This window comes from Eimeria necatrix, genomic scaffold (genome assembly GCF_000499385.1).
Source record: "Eimeria necatrix Houghton genomic scaffold, Enh_scaff109, whole genome shotgun sequence".
NCBI classification, from domain to species: domain Eukaryota; phylum Apicomplexa; class Conoidasida; order Eucoccidiorida; family Eimeriidae; genus Eimeria; species Eimeria necatrix.
The window spans coordinates 59,327-77,849 of record NW_013651882.1 but is presented as its reverse complement, the minus strand read 5'-3'; the positions used below and the strand labels follow the sequence as shown (position 1 = coordinate 77,849).

General features: G+C 50.5%; 3 protein-coding genes across 3 annotated transcripts; 2 read left to right on the top strand and 1 right to left on the bottom strand.

The window, feature by feature from the left end:
• Window positions 1–2,155: 2,155 nt before the first annotated feature.
• ENH_00003210 (hypothetical protein, conserved) lies at window positions 2,156–4,363 on the top strand (the record flags this gene model as incomplete). The annotated part of the gene is made up of 2 exons (XM_013578276.1): window positions 2,156–3,394; window positions 3,674–4,363. 2 exons carry the CDS (start codon window positions 2,156–2,158, stop codon window positions 4,361–4,363), a joined length of 1,929 nt encoding a protein of 642 aa, XP_013433730.1.
• Window positions 4,364–5,834: 1,471 nt separating this feature from the next.
• On the bottom strand, window positions 5,835–8,572 carry ENH_00003200 (lysyl-tRNA synthetase, putative; the record flags this gene model as incomplete). Its single annotated transcript, XM_013578275.1, has 8 exons — window positions 5,835–6,050; window positions 6,180–6,649; window positions 6,813–7,150; window positions 7,292–7,481; window positions 7,582–7,743; window positions 7,899–7,986; window positions 8,182–8,374; window positions 8,511–8,572. 8 exons carry the CDS (start codon window positions 8,570–8,572, stop codon window positions 5,835–5,837), a joined length of 1,719 nt encoding a protein of 572 aa, XP_013433729.1.
• Window positions 8,573–12,618: 4,046 nt separating this feature from the next.
• Window positions 12,619–16,250, top strand: ENH_00003190 (elongator complex protein 3, putative; the record flags this gene model as incomplete). Its single annotated transcript, XM_013578274.1, has 4 exons — window positions 12,619–14,530; window positions 14,726–15,215; window positions 15,330–15,699; window positions 16,029–16,250. 4 exons carry the CDS (start codon window positions 12,619–12,621, stop codon window positions 16,248–16,250), a joined length of 2,994 nt encoding a protein of 997 aa, XP_013433728.1.
• Between the last annotated feature and the right edge of the window lie 2,273 nt (window positions 16,251–18,523).

The following is an 18,523-nucleotide window of genomic DNA, read 5'->3' as shown; positions in this document are numbered from 1 at the left end:
GCACGTAAACACGTTTAGTCCTTTCTTCTACAGGCACGAGTATCTACAAGAAACAGAGCAGTGGCTGCCTGCAGCTTGCATGAGGCATCTAAACAGCTGAATAGTACTGCCGAGACAAAGGAAGGCCGCACTCATGCGTGGAAGCCGACGTGGGGGATATCAATCTTGTAGAAGGGGCAGCAACTCCCCCCTTGGAATATGGAGTGAATCGCAAGCTGTGAAGTCAGTGTTCAAACAATGACGGCAAAGGGGGTTCCGCGCCGGACACCGGGCCAGCAGCAGTGTAGCAGTGACATCCACTGCCACAGAATTTAGCAAGGGTCCCATAGAAGCCTGAGTCAAGCCCCCGAAACGCAACAGTGTGTGACACTAGTGCATTTGTCACCTCATTCGGCTCGTGCTATTTATTGTGCTGCTGCCGCTGCTACTGCAGCTGCTGCTTCCCTTGCCGGTGCTGCTGTATCGCTGCTGTTGCATCCCCTTCCGTCGGTTCTGCCTTGCCAGTTGCTGTGTGGTGCTGCTGGCTGTACTGCTGCTGGGCCATTGTCACTACTGTCTGTGGTACTGCTGGTGCATTTGGTGCGGTTTACGCTGGTCCAGTGCCCCCGAATGTCAATGTCTCCCTTAAAAGAGACATGGTGCTGCTGCTGGTGCTAGTAATGCCGAGCACGTAAGTGCTCGTTCTCTTATCTTTTTTGCGCTTTCACTGGCGTCGTCCTTCGGCAGTGTAGGTGTCCAGCAAATACCTAGAATACCTAGCTAACTTCTCCTTTTGAGGAGACCCATTCGGCTTTGACTCGTTGAGGTCCAAGGGGGCAGCAAGAAACAAATGAATAGGAGGTAAGGTCGATACACTATACGTGATATACACGTGATATACAGCCGACATCCTAGAGCACAAACCCTGGAAAGCGGACCCTGAATGCTATGCACTTCTTCCATAATGCAATTGAAAAGGAAGTGCCCGCCGAACTAGCTGAATGGGAAAGTTCCAGGAGCCCAAAGACACACTAAGTTCTCCTTTTCCAGACACACCTGTTGACTGCTTTGGGCTTGTGGCCCTACCTAATATTAAATTCAAAATTTCTTACGTTTGCATTCCCCTTGGGTGGAAATGAATCAGTTACACCTTCTAAATTTGTGCAACTGACGAACTATAACAACTGCGCGATAAAACAAATATACCAAAATGAAGATGTACGGAAAAATACAATGGAACGAAGCAGTAATATTGCAGTTGTTGCTGCTGTCGCTGCTGCTGCACCCACCCACCTGCTGTGTACCTAAATACAAACGGGGAAAGCGGTGAACAGCAAGGCTGATTCGAGCTACAACGTAAATCCAGCCAAACTTTTTGTTAATTCCGGTCGCTTTACCTGGGCAGCCGGAGAAAGGCAAAGCAGAGCCCCGCAGAGATGCATATACAGTACGGTGTTACCAGTAAATGCATCAAACCATGAACGCTAAACGGTGAACCCTAAAGCACTAACTCGACAAATTCATATAGTGTCGCAAGGGTTATCTAGCGTTACGCTATCAGCAACCTCATTGCTTTGCGAAACACCTGCATGTGTTTCGCACGGATGTAACCATGGTAGAAGATTAGTGCACCGGTAAGAGGGATCCTTCGCTAACAGTCACACTACACATATATACGTGTAGAATTTTAACAGATGGATGTTACCTTACGGTGTGCTACTTGTATGCTTGCCTAGGAAAAGAGCAGTGAACTGTCCAGCAGCATCTTAAAACAGTATCAGAAAAGGTCCCGAAAGTGTTTAGAGATTGATATGCTGCCTTTTAAGATGCCCTCGTTGTAAGATGGGTCGCCTCCTGGGGCTGGGGCCCCTCAAATGGCTCGGGTCGATGCTGCGCCAGAGACCTTGGCCGATCTCCTGAGAAGAGCAGTGTATCTGCACGGAGAATCCAATAGCCTCCAAAACAAATTTTATATATTGAAGCTGACAAGGCGTTTGCTGAAATATTTCTGTTGCCTCGCTGACGAGATCATCCAGCATGCAAGAGTCTGCGGGTCGATCCTTTCACTGATTTTGAAGAGTATGCGCAGTCTTCCTCCGGTATAGCCGTGTCCCCGCTTTCTAAACGTTGGCAGATACTGCAGATCCGAGTTTGTATTGTGCTTGGGACACCGTCAATGTCAAGTGCTGGCCCGGGGCTCGCTATTAAGCCTGCTGGGGAGCCGCTGTTGCGAACACGTTCCCCAGCCTCTCCGTTGCTACTTGAAACCAATGATTCTGTTTTAAAAGTTGGCAGAACTACACCGCAGGCCATTCGACGCAGTCGTCCCCGTGTGGCATTTCTGACGCTAGTAGCCATTGGGACGATTCTAGGTTTAACGGTGGCAGTGTACTTCTGCAGGCTGAAAAAGAAGAACCACTTCAGCGCGAGAAAATTTCTTCGCAGGCTAGCCGGCCGCGAAGAAGGAGAGGAGCAGAATAGCGAGAGGGACCGTTTCGGACGGGACACTTGCGGCATGATCGACGCTGTAGAGGGTCTGGTGCCAACACACCTCCTCGAGACGTTACCATTCGTTCTAGAAACGCCAGAAGAAGGGACTTCCGATGGTCCACCTAGCAAAAGGCAAAAATACGGTGACTCTTCTTCTTCTGAAGTTGACTCCGAGGAGACCCCGGCTGTGCCTCCGGTCGATGACTGGTGGCTTCAGCCAACGGGCTCCGAAACACAGGAAAAAGTGTCATCGGATCCGGAAAGTCTGTCTTCGGCCACCAGTTCCTCGCCTCCGTCCCAGCCTAAAGACTTTCTCCCCGAATTCGCTTGCTTAGAGCAATTAAGCCCTCTGTTAGATGAAGACATGGAGGCGGTCGTGCAGAAATCAGTACAAGCATTCGTGGATTCTGCGTACGTGGATTCTGTAACTTCTGAGAATGTCAGCTATTTGGTGACTGTGGAGGCACCAGACTCGCTTGCTAATGTCGCGGAACAGTTAGTTTCGAATGAGGCAGCTCTACGCAAGTTGGTTGAGTTGGTGGAAGGCGAACTAGAATTAGCCCTATCACCTGAAAAAGACACTCCTTCGGGGCCGCCCGTCGGTGAATCATCTGCTGACCTTAGCAGCAACGAGAATATCTCCTCACATTCGCCTTCGATTCCACAGCAAATGGAAACTCCAAGCACTTCCGGTGCGGAGCGAGGCCTAGAGCACGCTGCTCACTCTCAAACGCCATCTGGATCAGAGAAACCTGAAGAGGAAGGCAAAACAACACGTGAAACCATGTCAACTGCCAAGGAAGGCTCTGCCCCTCGTGAAGCATCATATGAATTCACGTTGGCAGCGGAATCATCCTCTCCTGGGGATACTTCCGATCTGGAAACCCGTGCTGCGGAGGCCGCACAAGCTGCGGACCCCAAAGAAGTAAGTGCGACGTAGTCTCTGCTCACTGGCTGCTTTAATGCTCAACGCGTCTACGTTTCACTAATAGTTTCGAGCTGCTATCTCCGAGAATAGAGGGCATTTGTGCACGACACTGCCGAGGCGTTTCTTCCCTTTCTGGGTTAGCGAAGCTCAGTGGCTGGCTCTATGTTGCCGTTTTTCGCGCTTTCTTGCGGCTGGAAATGTATTTTTCGGTGGCTTCTCAATGGGCCTTTTTAATTTGGTGCTATGTTGACGGACTGCATTTCTTTTTCGTTTTAGGTCCCTCCAGAAGGCAGCGCCAATCTGCTCGATATATTGCGCAAGCCTCAAAGAGTGCTTCCGTGTCCAGAAGCTAAGGATCATCCGTATTACCGGCTCCCAGCGCCCGCGGCAGCCCATGCAGAAGGTCCGAAGATGGACAGATTTGATGAACATTTTGTTTTCTGTGTGGCGGAACCATCGGCAGGAGCTGCAGCAAAGCTTCTACCCATTCGCCAGATTTTGCTGAAGTCTGAGGTGAATGAAGTGGATGTGAGGCATCTCGTGCATCACGGCGAACAGCTTGTAGCCTATGCTTTCAAGTACTTGACAAAAGACCTGAGAAAAAAATCTATGTATCGCGCGAGGGAGCAATTGTGTCGTCGAGTTCTCGTGGCAGATGCCTTGTGGGGTGTCTGCCAAGTCGTAGGCTCTCCAATGAAAAGGGAGGTTTGGTGGGATACACTCATGGTAAAGATGGCAGGTACCCCACGTGACAGGAACCAGCCGAGAAACGCTCAGAGAAATCCGTTCGTGAGGGACCTCGTTGAGGCATTGCAATCGTATAGAGAGGGAACCCGACCAAAACCAGAGACAGTAGTAAAGCTGAAGCGGGCAATGTTCCAGGCTCCCTGCACTGTGGAGGAGTTTAGAAGCCCCTTGTGGGACCCGTGGAGACAAGACGACAAGTTTTACGGAAAGCCGTCTTAACAAAGGCGCTGCTCTGGGAGGGTGGTTTGCTTCGAAACTTGAGGCAAATGCTCGTTTGGTTGTCGCCGCAAATTTCATCGCTTGTTCCGGTTGTTCCGAGCTTTTATGCGATGGCAGGACGCTATGAATGTCACGAATTAAGATGATCCTGAAACTTTACACGAGGTAATGGAGGGGAAGCGCTGACTGAGTCAATGTGCCTGTGTTTGTGCAAATCAGTGCATCCTCGATAAGTACCTAATTGTTGCGTTGCTTGGAAATTCACAACCTACAAGTACACGTGGGGGCAGCGTCAATTATATTCAATGAGGATTAAAATGCAGGATCGATTGTGCGAACTTTGCTGACGCCTTCACCTTGAACAGTAATTCGGAAGGCGGCGCTTAGTGGTTAAGACTGAGCAGTAGATAGTGTAGCCTAATAATGTTCTTGCTGCACCCTGCGAACATCTCTCCGCGCAGCAGTGCAGGAACGATCAAAAGTATCGTGTGAGCCTAGCGCCGCTTTGAGGCGTTTCGATGTCAAGATTTTATCGTCAGAGATGCAGTATTGCAGTGGCGTGCGCCGAAAAGGCATTGTCGCAAAGAGTTATGTCCACAGCAGGGGGTATATTTGCTTATTTTCCTCTGAAAAGGCACATCATCAAATACGGGCACGCCGAGCAGTCCAGACTTTAGTGGTTTCTGAATATATGTTTTTTCCTCATGCAAGAAGCAATGCGAACTCAGCTACTTCGTTTCATAAGTTGTTTCAGCATACGTGTCCCTAGATCCCCAGTCTCTGCAGCTATCTTATCAAAAACATACTGTAAAATTGCCTTTTGTATCTCCGTAGGGAAAGTATTTAGGAAACCGTGAGCATCAATCAGTAGCAGCGCTATTCATTAGTGGTCTCATTCTACCGTGCTGTGCTGCACCGCCACACTGAGAGCTGGTTCTCCAGTCCTAGAGGCCTCTTGTCAATTGAGTATATTGTTTTTCTGTAGGTGCTGTTTAGAGCAATACACAGGCGCTACGTGTGCTGCTGCTAAGCTCAGTACGACTTCTTCCGGTCGAACGCTTGCTCGGCAAACGATGATCTACTCAGCGCTGTCCCTGTCACCTCTATTGACCTTAACACGAAAGTATTAAGGTCAGTAGTTGCTTTGTTCAAGCTCAGAGTGGGCTGTTTCCTAGGGGACAGTTTGCACGCCAAACTGTCCACTCTGAGCTTGAACAAAGCAACTGCAGCGCGAGCCTTCTGCGAGGCCATTTTGAATCTGTTCCAATACAGTCTTATCAAATGCACATAGGAACAAGCTGGCACAGCTACTGATCAACACGCCCTAGCAACGAAGGACATATTTCGTCACGCGAAACTTGAGTACGTTGACGAGGAAATCTATTTCAAAGACAGCGCCCCTGAACTTTGAACAAATCTACAATCGAGGCCGAGGCGCTTGTGCTATGCTAGAGAGAAGTCTTCGCTGAATTTACGCAGCTCTTTTTTCTTCCTTCACCTCCTCCTTTGTTTTGGGCCGCATCGATGGGAAGAGAATGACCTCTTTTATTGTTATTTGGTCAGAGAGGAACATAGTGAGTCTGTCAATGCCCACACCCCAGCCAGATGTTGGTGGCAAGCCGTACTCCAAAGCCATCAGGAAGTTTTCATCGATGGGACACGCTTCGTCGTCTCCCGCCTCCTTCGCCTGCTCACAACCATGCACAGACCGCACTTGCGGTCATATCCAAGAAGCAGAATGTTGCAGAAGCACACATATTGCCTACACAAGCTCTAGCAGCGTAATTCAAGAAGCACAAACTTCTCAAGGGCGCACCTTGACTTGCTCCATGAAGCATTCACGTTGCTTCTTCGGGTCATTCAGCTCTGTGTACGCATTGCACAGCTCCTTCCCCATTAGGAAAAGTTCAAACCTCTCTGTCAGCTCAGGCTTTGATCGGTGCCACTTCGCCAACGGCGACATAACCTGTGGATGGTCGACGATGAAGGTGGGCCTGAAAGTGCACTGGCTCTCAACAAAATGCGAGCACACTGCATCCAAAGCCTTCGCCGGGGTCACCGGGTTCGGTGGCTGAATATTGTGCTTTTCCATCAAATCCTTTAGACACGCTAGGCATTCAGGCCCATCCAGTGGCCTTGGCAAAGTGACCTTGGCCTGCTTCTCTATCTCTTCAACAAGCGAAAGGCGACGGTACGGCGGCGTGAAATCCAGCTCCACAACGGGGCCGTTTGGACCCTCCGGATGAAATGGAATCTTGTAGCTGCCATGTATAGACATTACCATCTCTGAAATGTACAAAAAGAAAAGATCCGTAGAAAATGCAAGGAATCACTAAGCGGGGAAGTCCCACTTAATTCCTGAGTTTGATGAGAACTAAAAAGCACGTCTTGCTAACCAAAAACTAGGGAATGGGTGCGAAGGCTGTGTCCTTAAGACTAATGGCGACACCTGAAAGCATGTCCTCAGTGAGCTTCATCGTGTCATTGTAGTCCGCATACGCCCAGTAGAATTCGCACGCTGTGAACTCCGGATTGTGCGTCATATCGATGCCTTCGTTTCGAAAATTTTTTCCAATTTCAAACACTTTGTCCATCCCTCCTACAGTAAGCATCTTCAGGTAGAGCTCAGGGGCAACGCGCATGTAAAGGTCCGTGTTCAGATCGTTGTGGTGCGTCACAAATGGCTTCGCGTTTGCGCCACCGAAGACGGGATGCATCATGGGAGTTTCGACTTCAATGAAGCCACGGCGTTCCAAGAAGTCGCGAATAAAGCGTGTTATCTTAGATCTGAGGTCACAACAGATAAACGAAGCAATCGTGTAGACGTAATTGACGGGAAAACAGTGGACCTGATAATCTAAACAAACCGCTAGTGTCAGCCAGCCCCTACAACCGTAGTAAACAACAATCGAAGTGCTCTTGTGGTACCGGATCACAAAGATGCGGTGAGGCTCGTCGTTCACGATCAGATCTACGAATCGATGCCGGTAGCGCGTGTCCAAGTCTTTCAAGCTGTTTCGCTCAGGCAGCATGTGCAAACATGGCGTAAGCAGCTTCATTTCATGAGGGAAAATTGACAGCTCGCCACGTCTGGATTTTCCCGGGTACCCACGAATGCCTGAAAATGGGATCAATACCCTTGAGAATTGCGCAGATTAACGAACCTCCTTGTTGATAAAGATGGCTCAAAGCTACGCTGACACGCTGTGTGTCCTCACCAACGATGTCTCCTCTCCGAAAGGCATTATGTATCTCCACAAAGTCCCCCGTGGACGGGTCATGATCAGCAATGTTCGCCATTACTTGCACCTTGTGGCCGTCCCCCCGTATGTCGTAAAAGCGCAACTTCTGTCCACTCGCCGCCACTCGAGTCAACCGGCCTGTCGAAATCCCACATGAGCACGGGTCTCCACTCTGCATTCGTTGTGATCCACTCTGCATTCGTTGTGAAAACAATTGCATAGTTGCCTTGTCTGCCTCCTATAACTTATGTGGCATCACAAAGCGGCATAGGAGTGGCTTTCAAAAGCCGAACCTGCGACGCAAACCTCCTCCTCCGGCAGATGAGCTCCATCAGCCAAGCCACCGTACTTCTCTTGAAACTCTCCTAGTGTCATGGTGACCTGAAACAAACCCACTAGCGAAACATACCACCACCACCTAGCATGCCTCGGCAGATATACAATTATGTAAAATTGTCTATGCTTTCCAGACATATCGACAAAAATATTCGCAGATGCCCTCTTCACTCCCTCTGAGAGTCCTCCTACACCCTCCAAATCAATAAATAGATTTTTGGGATATGTGGCCAAGCCCACATTGAATTTATGCGGATAGGCCGCATTTTCTTTACGGAGAGACTCGACAAATTTGCAGCGGTTTTCGTAGAAGACACGTGGGTCGAGTTCCTCATGCGCCTTTGTCTCCGCACCGCCTTCTCCTGCTTCCGTAGCTCCTTTTTGCTGTTTCTTTTCCTCGATCTGTTGCGCCTTCCGGAGACGCCTCCTTTCACTGCAGAGCAAAGCATTATGCACGGCGAAAAATGTCTCTAATTTACCCCGCTCAGCCTTGACAGAGGCAGACCTGCACGACTTGATTTGCGAGGCCAGCGGTCTCAAAACTGGGAAGAACGCACTGCAAGCCTTACTTTGCTGAAAGTTTTTTTTCATCTCCTTCTGCAGGAGCTCCGTTGGAAGGTAACGAGCTCATTTGGCTAGCAGACGAACTGACCGAACTGGACAGGGTTGCGGGGTGGCGTGCCGAAAAAATTGGGTTGGGGTTCCAGCAAAAGCAATTTGATGTCCTGGAGCGGGCAGAGAAGCAGCAAGCAGCACGTTCTTGCAGGATTATTTCTACTTTGCTGTACGGGAAGTATGCCTGATTATGTGGAATGGAGCTCAATATTGCAGCGGCGAGGGGCGAACGAGTTAGTACACGTCCACCCTGATGAGCATTGGAGAGCATCTAGACTCTTCAAAGAACGACAAATTTCATTTAAAACAATCAGTGAGGGTTACTGTGACACAGCCCTGCTGCGTCACAAAGATATTAGAAGCCATGTGGGGCCGCTGGTAAAAACTCGATAAGCCGGTGACGACGAATTCAGCACACTGGCTATTTGCCGTCACTTTAAATTATCGTAAATCTCATGTTTTAGTGCTCAGAACCACAACAATGATATTTGAGTGACTATGAAGAGCTTCAATGGTAGAGAGTTGCCTGAACTGTTATGGAGGCACGCCTACAGGGATCGGAGCTGTTCGTTCATAAAGATATACGACTTTGAAGTGCCTGCACTTCTGAAAATATATTGTAAACGTATGCCGAGACTCCTGTAAGGGTCCTGCATTGGAACCAGTGCAACGTATGGAATTACTTCTCCTGGAATCTAACAGCGTGCGGCTCATGCATCAAGTCCAAAAGTTGTTGATTTGCAACGTGAAATTTTCTTCTTGAAGCCCTGCTTTCCGTTTTCTCGGACAAATCCACTTGTTCGCCAATAGATTAGGCCAGTCAACTAGCCGGAAAGGAGTAGGACATTGCTTAAGAATGAAGGAATCGGTAGGAGTCAACTGCGGTTCCACGAACGCCCACATAAATCTTGAAGTCTAATTTTTGGCCCTGCCATGGCTTATTTGTTTGAAGCTAACTAGTTGTTGCCCATAGAGACTTTGGTGGCGGACTTCTGTTGGAGACTATCCGGGAATCTAGCTGGGGAAACCTATTCAATGCGGCTTGAGTGCACTACAGTGGCTAGAGAAGATTTTGGTTGGTCTCTCGGTTTTCGAGGGGCTAGGAGCCCATTGTCATCACCACAGTTGCACGGTTGGGACAAGGGGGAGAAAATGGTACGCCACAGAAGAGACCCCGAAGGGTTTCTCCGTTTAAAGTAAGCCTGTTATATGGGCCAACATCGACAGAGAGTTTCCTCTCTGTGCTTTGTATGGTGTCCCTGTTCTGAAGTGGTAGAGGCGATCCGTCTAGACGAGGGTGGCGACCACAACTGTGTTTCTCTCTTGCGTACTAATCTGGGTGCGAGCAGTGCTTGCACCCGTTATACACTGGAGGTGAATAATATGTTTTTGGAGAGCATTGACACTTACTATTCTATTTTTCTCCTGCAGTCCTCTACCGAGTCGCCACTGGTGTTCGCAGATTACAAGCTTTTATTTGTAACGGAGTTTTGTTTGGCACCTAAATGGGCCCCCAAATATTGTCGATCCACCGCAGTTAGCGCACTCAGCAAAAATCGGCGATGCATAGGGATGAGTGAGCACTGGCAGAAACGCACAAAGACACTGATACAACGCAGACCGACGCTAACTTATGATCTTCTCCAAGTGGTCTGCACTTTTCTTATCACTGTTATCTTCGCCTATTATTGGGTATTTCGATGTCGAATATAAAGAAAATCTCCTGGGAGCCATCATTTGACGACGAATATTTCGTGTATTTTCCAAAGAAGGTGCCCAATATCCACCAGAGTGACTACACAAGTAGAAGATGAATGCCCCAAATAAGCACGGACAAGGAGCGTGTAGGCGCTACTCTCTAGTCCTTGTAGAGCATGGGGAGCTGTAAAAGAAATAAGAATAATACCAAAGGATTCAAGCTGGGCGCCGGCTGCCAGGCAATACCTCAATGGTACACGCTCACGGGGCAATGGCCCGTGCAACAGAATGCTGCTAAAGGCTAAGGAGCTTCCTCATTGTGCCAGCAGCGCGTCTTGGAGCTTGCACCGAATACGGCCAGCCGTGTACCCCGATTTGAAGACAAACATTTACCAAACGCTGCATAAATGCTGCGTGAGTTGCCTTCAACACAATCCTCAACCCCTGTGCTGCTCCGGGGAGGGGAAGAAAACTTGGCTCACCTCACTACACTGCCTTTCAAGAGCGAATTAATCCTTTTTGTTGTGTCGTACTACAGCATCTTTGTCGTTTGCCTAGACTGGTTCATTGCCCAAAAACCTTTTCAATTTTCAGTGCACCCACCCCTGCTGCAGCTAGTGGTGCACAGCGTCCCGCGGGGCCTTACTACGCAGATCAATGCCACAGTTTCCCTTTTTTTGTCTTGATCTGCTTTGCTATCCATGGGGGCAGGCCTATGGAGGGCCCGGGAGGAGTTAAACAGTGAAGAGTTAAGCAGTGACTGACAATCCAAGTACGCGAAATGCCGTCTGTTTCAGTCCTCCGTGATGCCTATACCCGGTAGACCTGCTGTTCTAGGGCTAGGCACCACATGGTTTCCAGGTTATTTGCATAACTCTATGAGGTGAAATCTCAAGTCCAGCCTTACGCGGACGCCTAATTGTGGAAGAGGCCATGACTTGTTTTGTGGGCCACTCTTGGATGCCTGTAAGCTCAAAAGTTCCTAGAAATAAACTGAAACCTTCGGAAGGGAGACTACTCTCGAACTACCCTGCTCATGCGGCTCTTTATTACACGAAGCCAACCGCCGCTTTGAAGAAATCCAGCGATTATCCTTTAAATCGCCTGCCAGGACGGGTTTTCCGAAAACACACATGCACAGAGCACTTTTGACGGAACTCTTTTGAAAAAGAAGCGCGGGAAATGGATCAGTCACCTCGCAATACAAACGGCGCGACCAAGGGGCTTAGCCAATTGTTGCCCGCGTGGTGGTTTGTAGCGGCCTCCCCTGCTAGAGTTTCCTTTCTTATGAAGCTCTGTTTTTAAATTGACCGAAGTTATTTCCCTAAAATTACAGAGTTCAGCCGTGAAAACCAATTGGTTGGCGACGTATTGACGCTGGAAGGCTGCATTGCTGCAGCGAGGCGATGTCTCTGTTGCCCAGCCCTGATCTTGGGCGGGGTTCTTTGCCGTCCAAATGAACGTCATAGTCTTTCAGCGATTCTCTTCATGCAATATAGTTGAAGGATGGTGGAATAAATATCCGTTCTTTGACACCGTGCTCAGTAACGTCGTCGCATCTCATTCAATGACAGGACTTTCCAACATTTTTTCCCTGCTCGTCTGAGTGTGAGATAGCGTGGTGGAGACGGAGAGGGTATCGTGTATCGACAGCTGTTAGTGTTCTCCTTGATGCGCTTTACTAGTTGTCTCGTTGCAGTTCACTTTGAGCCCGAGCGTGAGCCTGGCGAAGCCCCCGTTGTTGAGCTGGTCTCCCCTCTTAGAGAGTTCCCCACTGAGACCTGCTGTGCCTTCTTCGTACATTCAGTTTACGCTGAAGACAGAACCGAGCATAGTAATCCAATATACTAAAGGTCTGCAAGGCGGACGGCTGCAGCGTCAACAACACCCGAGAGCGGCAAAAACGCTACACCGCAACAGGCCAGACGCCACCTTTGTGATGCGGGCACCCGCAGCAGCACGAGCAACACAAGTAGAAGTGACAGCAGCAGCGCCGCCGTAAGCTGCATGCGAAGCAGTGAGGGCAGCAACAACAGCAGGGAGGAGAAGAGCAGAACCGCAGGATGAGCTCAATCATCCACACGCATCCGTCTCCGTGGGCTTCTCACACAGGTCTTGCTAGAGCAGACAAGCATGGGGTACTGCACTGCTTTTCAAGACGCACCCATGTTGAGAATATCACTTCGCGGTCTCCGTGAATTTTCAGACCTGCTCTTGCCTACAGAGGACACGCGAGCAGGTACCACGCGAGTAGCGGTGGCGACGGGAAAGCGGCACCAGCAAGAGTAGCAGCAGAGGCTCCTCCGCCAGCCGACTTGGCTGGGCTGGAGTGAGCGATGTGTCTTTTGGTACTATCCCCCTAATATGCAGGAAGGACTCATGACTTTTCAGGACAGTGGGTCCTCGACTAGGACCCAAGGAGAGTCTCTGGGGGGCCGTGGGCAAGAGGAGCTCAGCGCTCTCACGAGCACTTCAGCTTCCGTACGTAGTGGGGAATCTCCTCTGCCGCGTTTTGAGGCATCTCACGACGGCTGCGAGAGGAGACCCTGGCACTCAGCGTGGGAAACCCCCTACAGAGCTGCTGCAACACCACCTCCGTCGCCGCCTGCTCCTGCAGCTGCGAACTCAGCCAGTGGTGCTGCTACAGCTGCAGGAGGGACGCCAGAGCACGCAGAATCAGAAATTAGAGTGTCTGAAACAGGGGCTCCGCAGTGCGTTTCCCCTCCGCACAGGCGGCTGGGGGACCCGCGGGTCGCTCGAGCTTCCGAAGAGGACAAACGACACGCGCAGCAGCAGTGCAAACTGCAGGAGATGCTGTTGGTCTCCCCGGTATTGCCTCTGGGAGATAGCGACAGCGAGGACCGCTGGCCTCTTAGGCTTGCGAGGGTACCGTCTGTTGAAATGTTGCAGCAGCTCAGAGGAGCAGCAAAGAGAAATCAGAGTCCCATAAAACCTCATAGCCCTGCTGCTGCAAATAGTGCTGCTCCGGCTGAAAATGTCGCAGCTATTGAAGCTACCGCGCCGGAACTTACAACAGCAGCAAATGGAGGCGACGAAGCACGTTCAGTGGTCGCTCCACAGAAAACCAGTGGGAGCAGCACGAGGACGAACGACACCTGTGAGGATTGCGACGTTTCAGATGAAAGCAGCAGCCACAGCAGCAGCAGAAGCAGCAGCAATACGAGCAGGCACGGTAAACCTCAGCGGCCCTCGAAGTTTCCCTATATCCCGGATATTCCATGCACGTTTCTTAGTAGTATTAAGTTTCGAGCCAGCAAGTCTGTGAGCCCTTCTGGTATCTGTGTACGGCGAGGATCTCCGGAAGGAGCAACAGCAAGAACAGAAGCAGCATCAGCAGCAAGCGCAGTGAATGCGGGAGCAAAACGAATGTTTACAGGAGATGACGTACGAATAGACGCCCAGCCACTCGCTGATCGAGGCCCCAACAGTGCGTGCGGGCATTGCTTGATAGCCCACAGAGACAGTGACAGCCGGGTCATTGATAGAAACACGGAGAATCAGAGGAAGGGTGGGAGTGTGCCTTTTCTGGAGGAAGCATCTGCGGAGCTCTTCGCTACCGCTAATCGCCCACAGGAGAAAACTGCCGTAAGCACCGTGATTGCAGACGAGATGCTTCCCCCTGCGAGTACTGGGCTGGACTTGCACGGCGCTTTTCAACAGAAGGAACACAACGGAACGCAAAGGCAAAATGAGCTGCGGTGTATGCTGCAGCAGCATCCGGACGGGCAATGCGAAACTGTGCAAAAACAGGGACAGAACCAACCGCAGCAAGAAACGCATGTGCAGCAGCCGCAGAAGCCTCGGGACTTTGTCCGACGGCTTGCTTTGGGTTTGCTTATGAAACATAGATCCCACGGGAAGGAGCGCACAGCGTGGTTAAGGCGCAAAAGCAGCAGCAGAAGTAACCAATCGGAAACACCGCAACAAACTCAGTTGCAAAACAGGAAGGATGAGAAACAGGAACACCAACAACAGCACCAGCAGCAGGAGCAAGACGACATCGAGTGGGAGTCATGCTGCCTGCTGCAGCCAGCAGACGAGAAGAAGGATAGAGGCGCTGCCCTTAACAGCAGCAGCAGTGGCATGGAATGGGGAGGATCGCGAAGGGCTCCTAGCAGGTTGCAACGTATGGCCTTCTCTATGGGCTGTTTTGGGGAGGCGGCACAGCGCAGAATGGAAATTCAAAGGGAAAACTCCCCTTCCCTTACCCCTTCTCAGTACAAAGCAAGGAGAAAACAGCAGGAGGTGCCGCCAGGTACATTCAGCGCCACGGTGAAGTTTTGTAGAGGGAAGCTCAGAGATGATTGGCATTTACATCAACGTGCTTTGTGACTTTTAGGCTCACCCTCTCTTCAGCGATTTTTCAGCTTTTGGGTTTTTGGGTTGAAAGATGAATAGGGTTTACGTTTTTTGTGATGCTTGTTCTTTTTTCGGCCATCTGTTTGCACAGATGATGGGTCGCTTTTCCCTCGCGGTCTTGCCAACCTCAAAAACACGTGTTTTCTTAACGCGGCTCTCCAAGCACTTGCTGGCATTCCCTGCTTCGTAGCGTCGCTTCAAGCTGGCTTGCCACCAGAGCCAGGCTTTAGTGGAACCCACTGGAAAAGTTCCAGGGAGTGTGACAAGCTTCCCGGAGAAGACGACGGTGCGGTTATTGCTGCGGCAGCTGCGGCCTGTAGTAGCACAACTGCGTCACCACAGAGTGAAGAAGCTCAAGGTCAGCAGCCTCAAGAACTCGAGCAACACCATGGACGGTCACAGGCTTTGCAGCAATGGGAGTCGCTGCAGCGTCAGCGGCCACATTACCAGCATCTACTGCGGCAGCTGCGCCTCCAGCAACAAAGAAGGAGCAAGCATCAGCCAGAGTGTCTCGGATCTCTTGACGAGAACCAGCGACGATTTCTTCTTAGAGAATTCTTCACTTTGCTATGCAGGCTGACGTGAGCTAAGAGTGAAGTCCCCTCTCTGTTGACTTTGTCGTTAAGTGTATATGTCCGGCTACAATTTTGGGGGACTAATGGTAATTTGTTTATATGGTGGATGTGTATGTCCAGGTGCTGTCCCAGCATTCGGCCTCTAGCGAGCGCAGATCAACCCACCGAAGGGTTGGCCGCTCAGAGACCGAGAGAATCAAATTCTGCTGCCACTTGCAAACCAGAGCAGCACCAGCAGCTCCAACAAGTAGTTTCTGTGCAGCCCGGCACCATTCGGCCGGAAAGATTCAGGAAAGCTCTCGTGGCTCCTCTTGCAGGTCTCCTTCTTAATGATTGCAACATGCAGCAGCAACAAGACTGCCATGAGTTCCTTAGGAGCCTCATCGATTTAATTCATGAAATACTCAAAAGTTGCAGATTGGTGGGTTCTTGCGTTATTGCTGCCGTTGGTATCATGGTATCATGGGCTGGAAGCCTGGCAGGTGCACCTGTGAGCGTGCCCTCTTGAGGTATTTTGCCACACGAGTAAACGGTTAAACAGCGTACTACGCGCATTCTTGCCGCACGAGTTAGTTGTTTCTCTTTTGCCTGCTGCAGCAGAGAGAAGAAGCAGCAGCAGCAGAACAGCTGTTGCAGCTACAGGCAGGGTCTCATGGCGATGCTCTAGAGCCTTCGGTTCTGATGACTTCGGGTCCTGTCCGCTCTCCGCCTACCGTTGCTGACGGCAAGCAGAGGAACCTGATGGGGTATGAAACAAAGTCAGGCGATATGAGCCCTGAGAAAGTGGCCAATGGAGCGTCTTTCTGCAAACGCCTGCAGGAACCTTGCAGCAGGCCCAGCTCTTTGTGTTCACCCAGCTTTACGGGTGAGGCAGGAGAGAGTGGAGATCCAGGAGAAGCAGTCAGAGACGGTATGAAGAACGCAGAACTTGCTGAGAAAAAGTGGAGGGAGTACCTCAAAGAGCAAGAGTCCCCCATGGCAGACTTTTTTGCTGGACAGGCAAGAACTTGCGTATCTAAAGCTCACGGTTCTTTTGTTTGAGTTTAGATTAAGGCTAGACAGTTTTCAGAGCATAGACACATGTAGTTAGTGGTCCGGTGTACTTGTATTTTGAATTGTATTTCATTGAATGGCTTGTGGCGAATCACATTTTATTGTTGGGACTGTATGCGCGTTTCTGCTGCGTGTCTGCAGCTTTGCAGCGAAATTCAGTGTGCGTGGTGCAAGCGCTCTTTGTTCATATTCGAGCCAGCGTGGGATTTGTCTTTGCCTCTCCCCTTGATTGCCCAGCGAGTGTCCCTGAACGATTTATTGGAAGACTTCTTTGGCGCTGAGGAGCTCGACTTCAGCTGCAGCAGTTGTCACACCGCTGCTTGCAAGGCACATAGGACCATCAGATACACGCATCCACCCAGAGTTTTATTGGTGCAGATAAAGCGGTTTTCTGCCTCCGGTCAAAAGAGACGGACTCGCGTGGAATTCCCGCTCGATGAACTTGTCATGAAAACGAAGGGGTTCGGCGCACATTGCAGAAGGAATTAACGCGCAAATTAGAATAGTTATATTCTCCTTCCCTTGCAGCTCTATGTACTGAGTTAGTTTTCTACGTATATTGCCTGATTTTAATCAGTGAGTGGTGACTGCGTTCTTTTCTGGGACCACCCCACGCTAACAAGGAATTGAGAGTTTAAAGGTACACTTTGTTCTGTCATGCAGGGGATCTGCCACCTTTCGTTTGATTGCGGTGATTGAACACAACGGCAGCAGTTGTCAGTCGGGCCACTACGTGGCATATGTCCGACGGAAGAGATTCATGCTCCCTGTCGGTCTTTCATCAGCTGCTGGGGCAGCTTCCGGACGTCCTGAGACCCCCCGAAGCTCGGCGTGTTCGCCATCTGAATTTCTCAAGCGCATTGGCCTTCTAAGGAGCATTACAAGCTTCGCCTGCCCCTCTTTGAGGCATCCTACCTGCCCGACCTTGGCTCATGCCTCAGGGTCATCTCCACGAGGGGTTGCGCATGAATCGCCGTTTAGACAGTTGAGATCAGTAATATCCGAAGGAGACGAAGACGGCACAGAGGTAAGTTTACCCATTTTTGTAGACAGCCGCACCTGCCGTATGCTGGTAGGCTTGATTTTCGCTTGGTTCGGCATATGTCGTCAACCCGTGTGTCGTCATCCCCGTGACTGTCTGGCTATCTTTGCCCTGCAGTGGTTTCGCTTCGATGATGGATTGGTTCTCCCCGTATCGGACGGGGAAGTTCTTTCTGCAGAGGCCTACTGCCTCTTTTACAGCAGAATCAACGGTGCAGAAAGACAATGCAGCTCAGAACACAGGGACAGCCCGGCCAGTAAACTTAGGTTCCACTGAACAACCTCGTGGCCGTTTTGTTTTTAGGATCAGTTGCCGCGGCACCTTCCGCATTTGACTCATAAAGAACCAGTGAACTCAGGGATGGGTTGACTTCTTTTGATTCATATGGGGTTAGCAACAGCGCACTTCGGGACCAGGACGCGCTGCATGTAGCGCTGTGTTTTTCGTTGCGCAAGACTGCGGACGTTTGTGTGCTTGTGAGTCCGAGTGATTGAGTTGCCAGTCGGCTTACCAGCTCCTAAATGCTGGTTGCACACGAGTAGAACGCCGCTCTGTTCTTTTGCCTCACACTATTGTTATACTGTATGTATGCGCACAGACGGAAAGCATATTTACTGTGGACATCCGCTCGCACCGCGTACATTTGCACCTTCATTTTGTCTCTAGCCATACGCGCCGTAGCCCAGACGGGTGCTTGCGGCCGTAGTTTAGTTGTGGATTAGTTGTGTCTCGGGGACGAACTTTGCCCGGCCTTTGTCCTCCACTTAGTTGAAATCGCATGAGCTTTCAGAGGGCGAAGCAAAGTATAGTTAACATCAACTAGTTGCAGTGCTTCTAGCATGCACTATGCCTCTATCAAACGGTGGAGGGGCCGGGAGCTCTCGTCTGTTGCGCTCTTGCGAGCAGTGCGGAGGGTCTCGGGAAGCTTCACTCCCAGCGTAAAAAGCAACGAGACTTTGACACTGGAGAAATCTCTAGACAACGACCTTGCTGAAGGAGGCTGTAGAGTGATCAGTGGGCCCTTCTTGTTGAGGATCGGCGTAGACAAGGTGGAAGTCGAGTACCGCAAACAGGAGCAAGAACTCCATGAAGAAGCAGTAGCACTGCCAGACGGTTTTTTATTATCGCCTGAAGGCGAAATGATGCAATATAAACATTGTCAGAGCAGAATATGACTCCCCTTTACCAGTCTCTATGCACGACGTAGTCTGGCCCCACA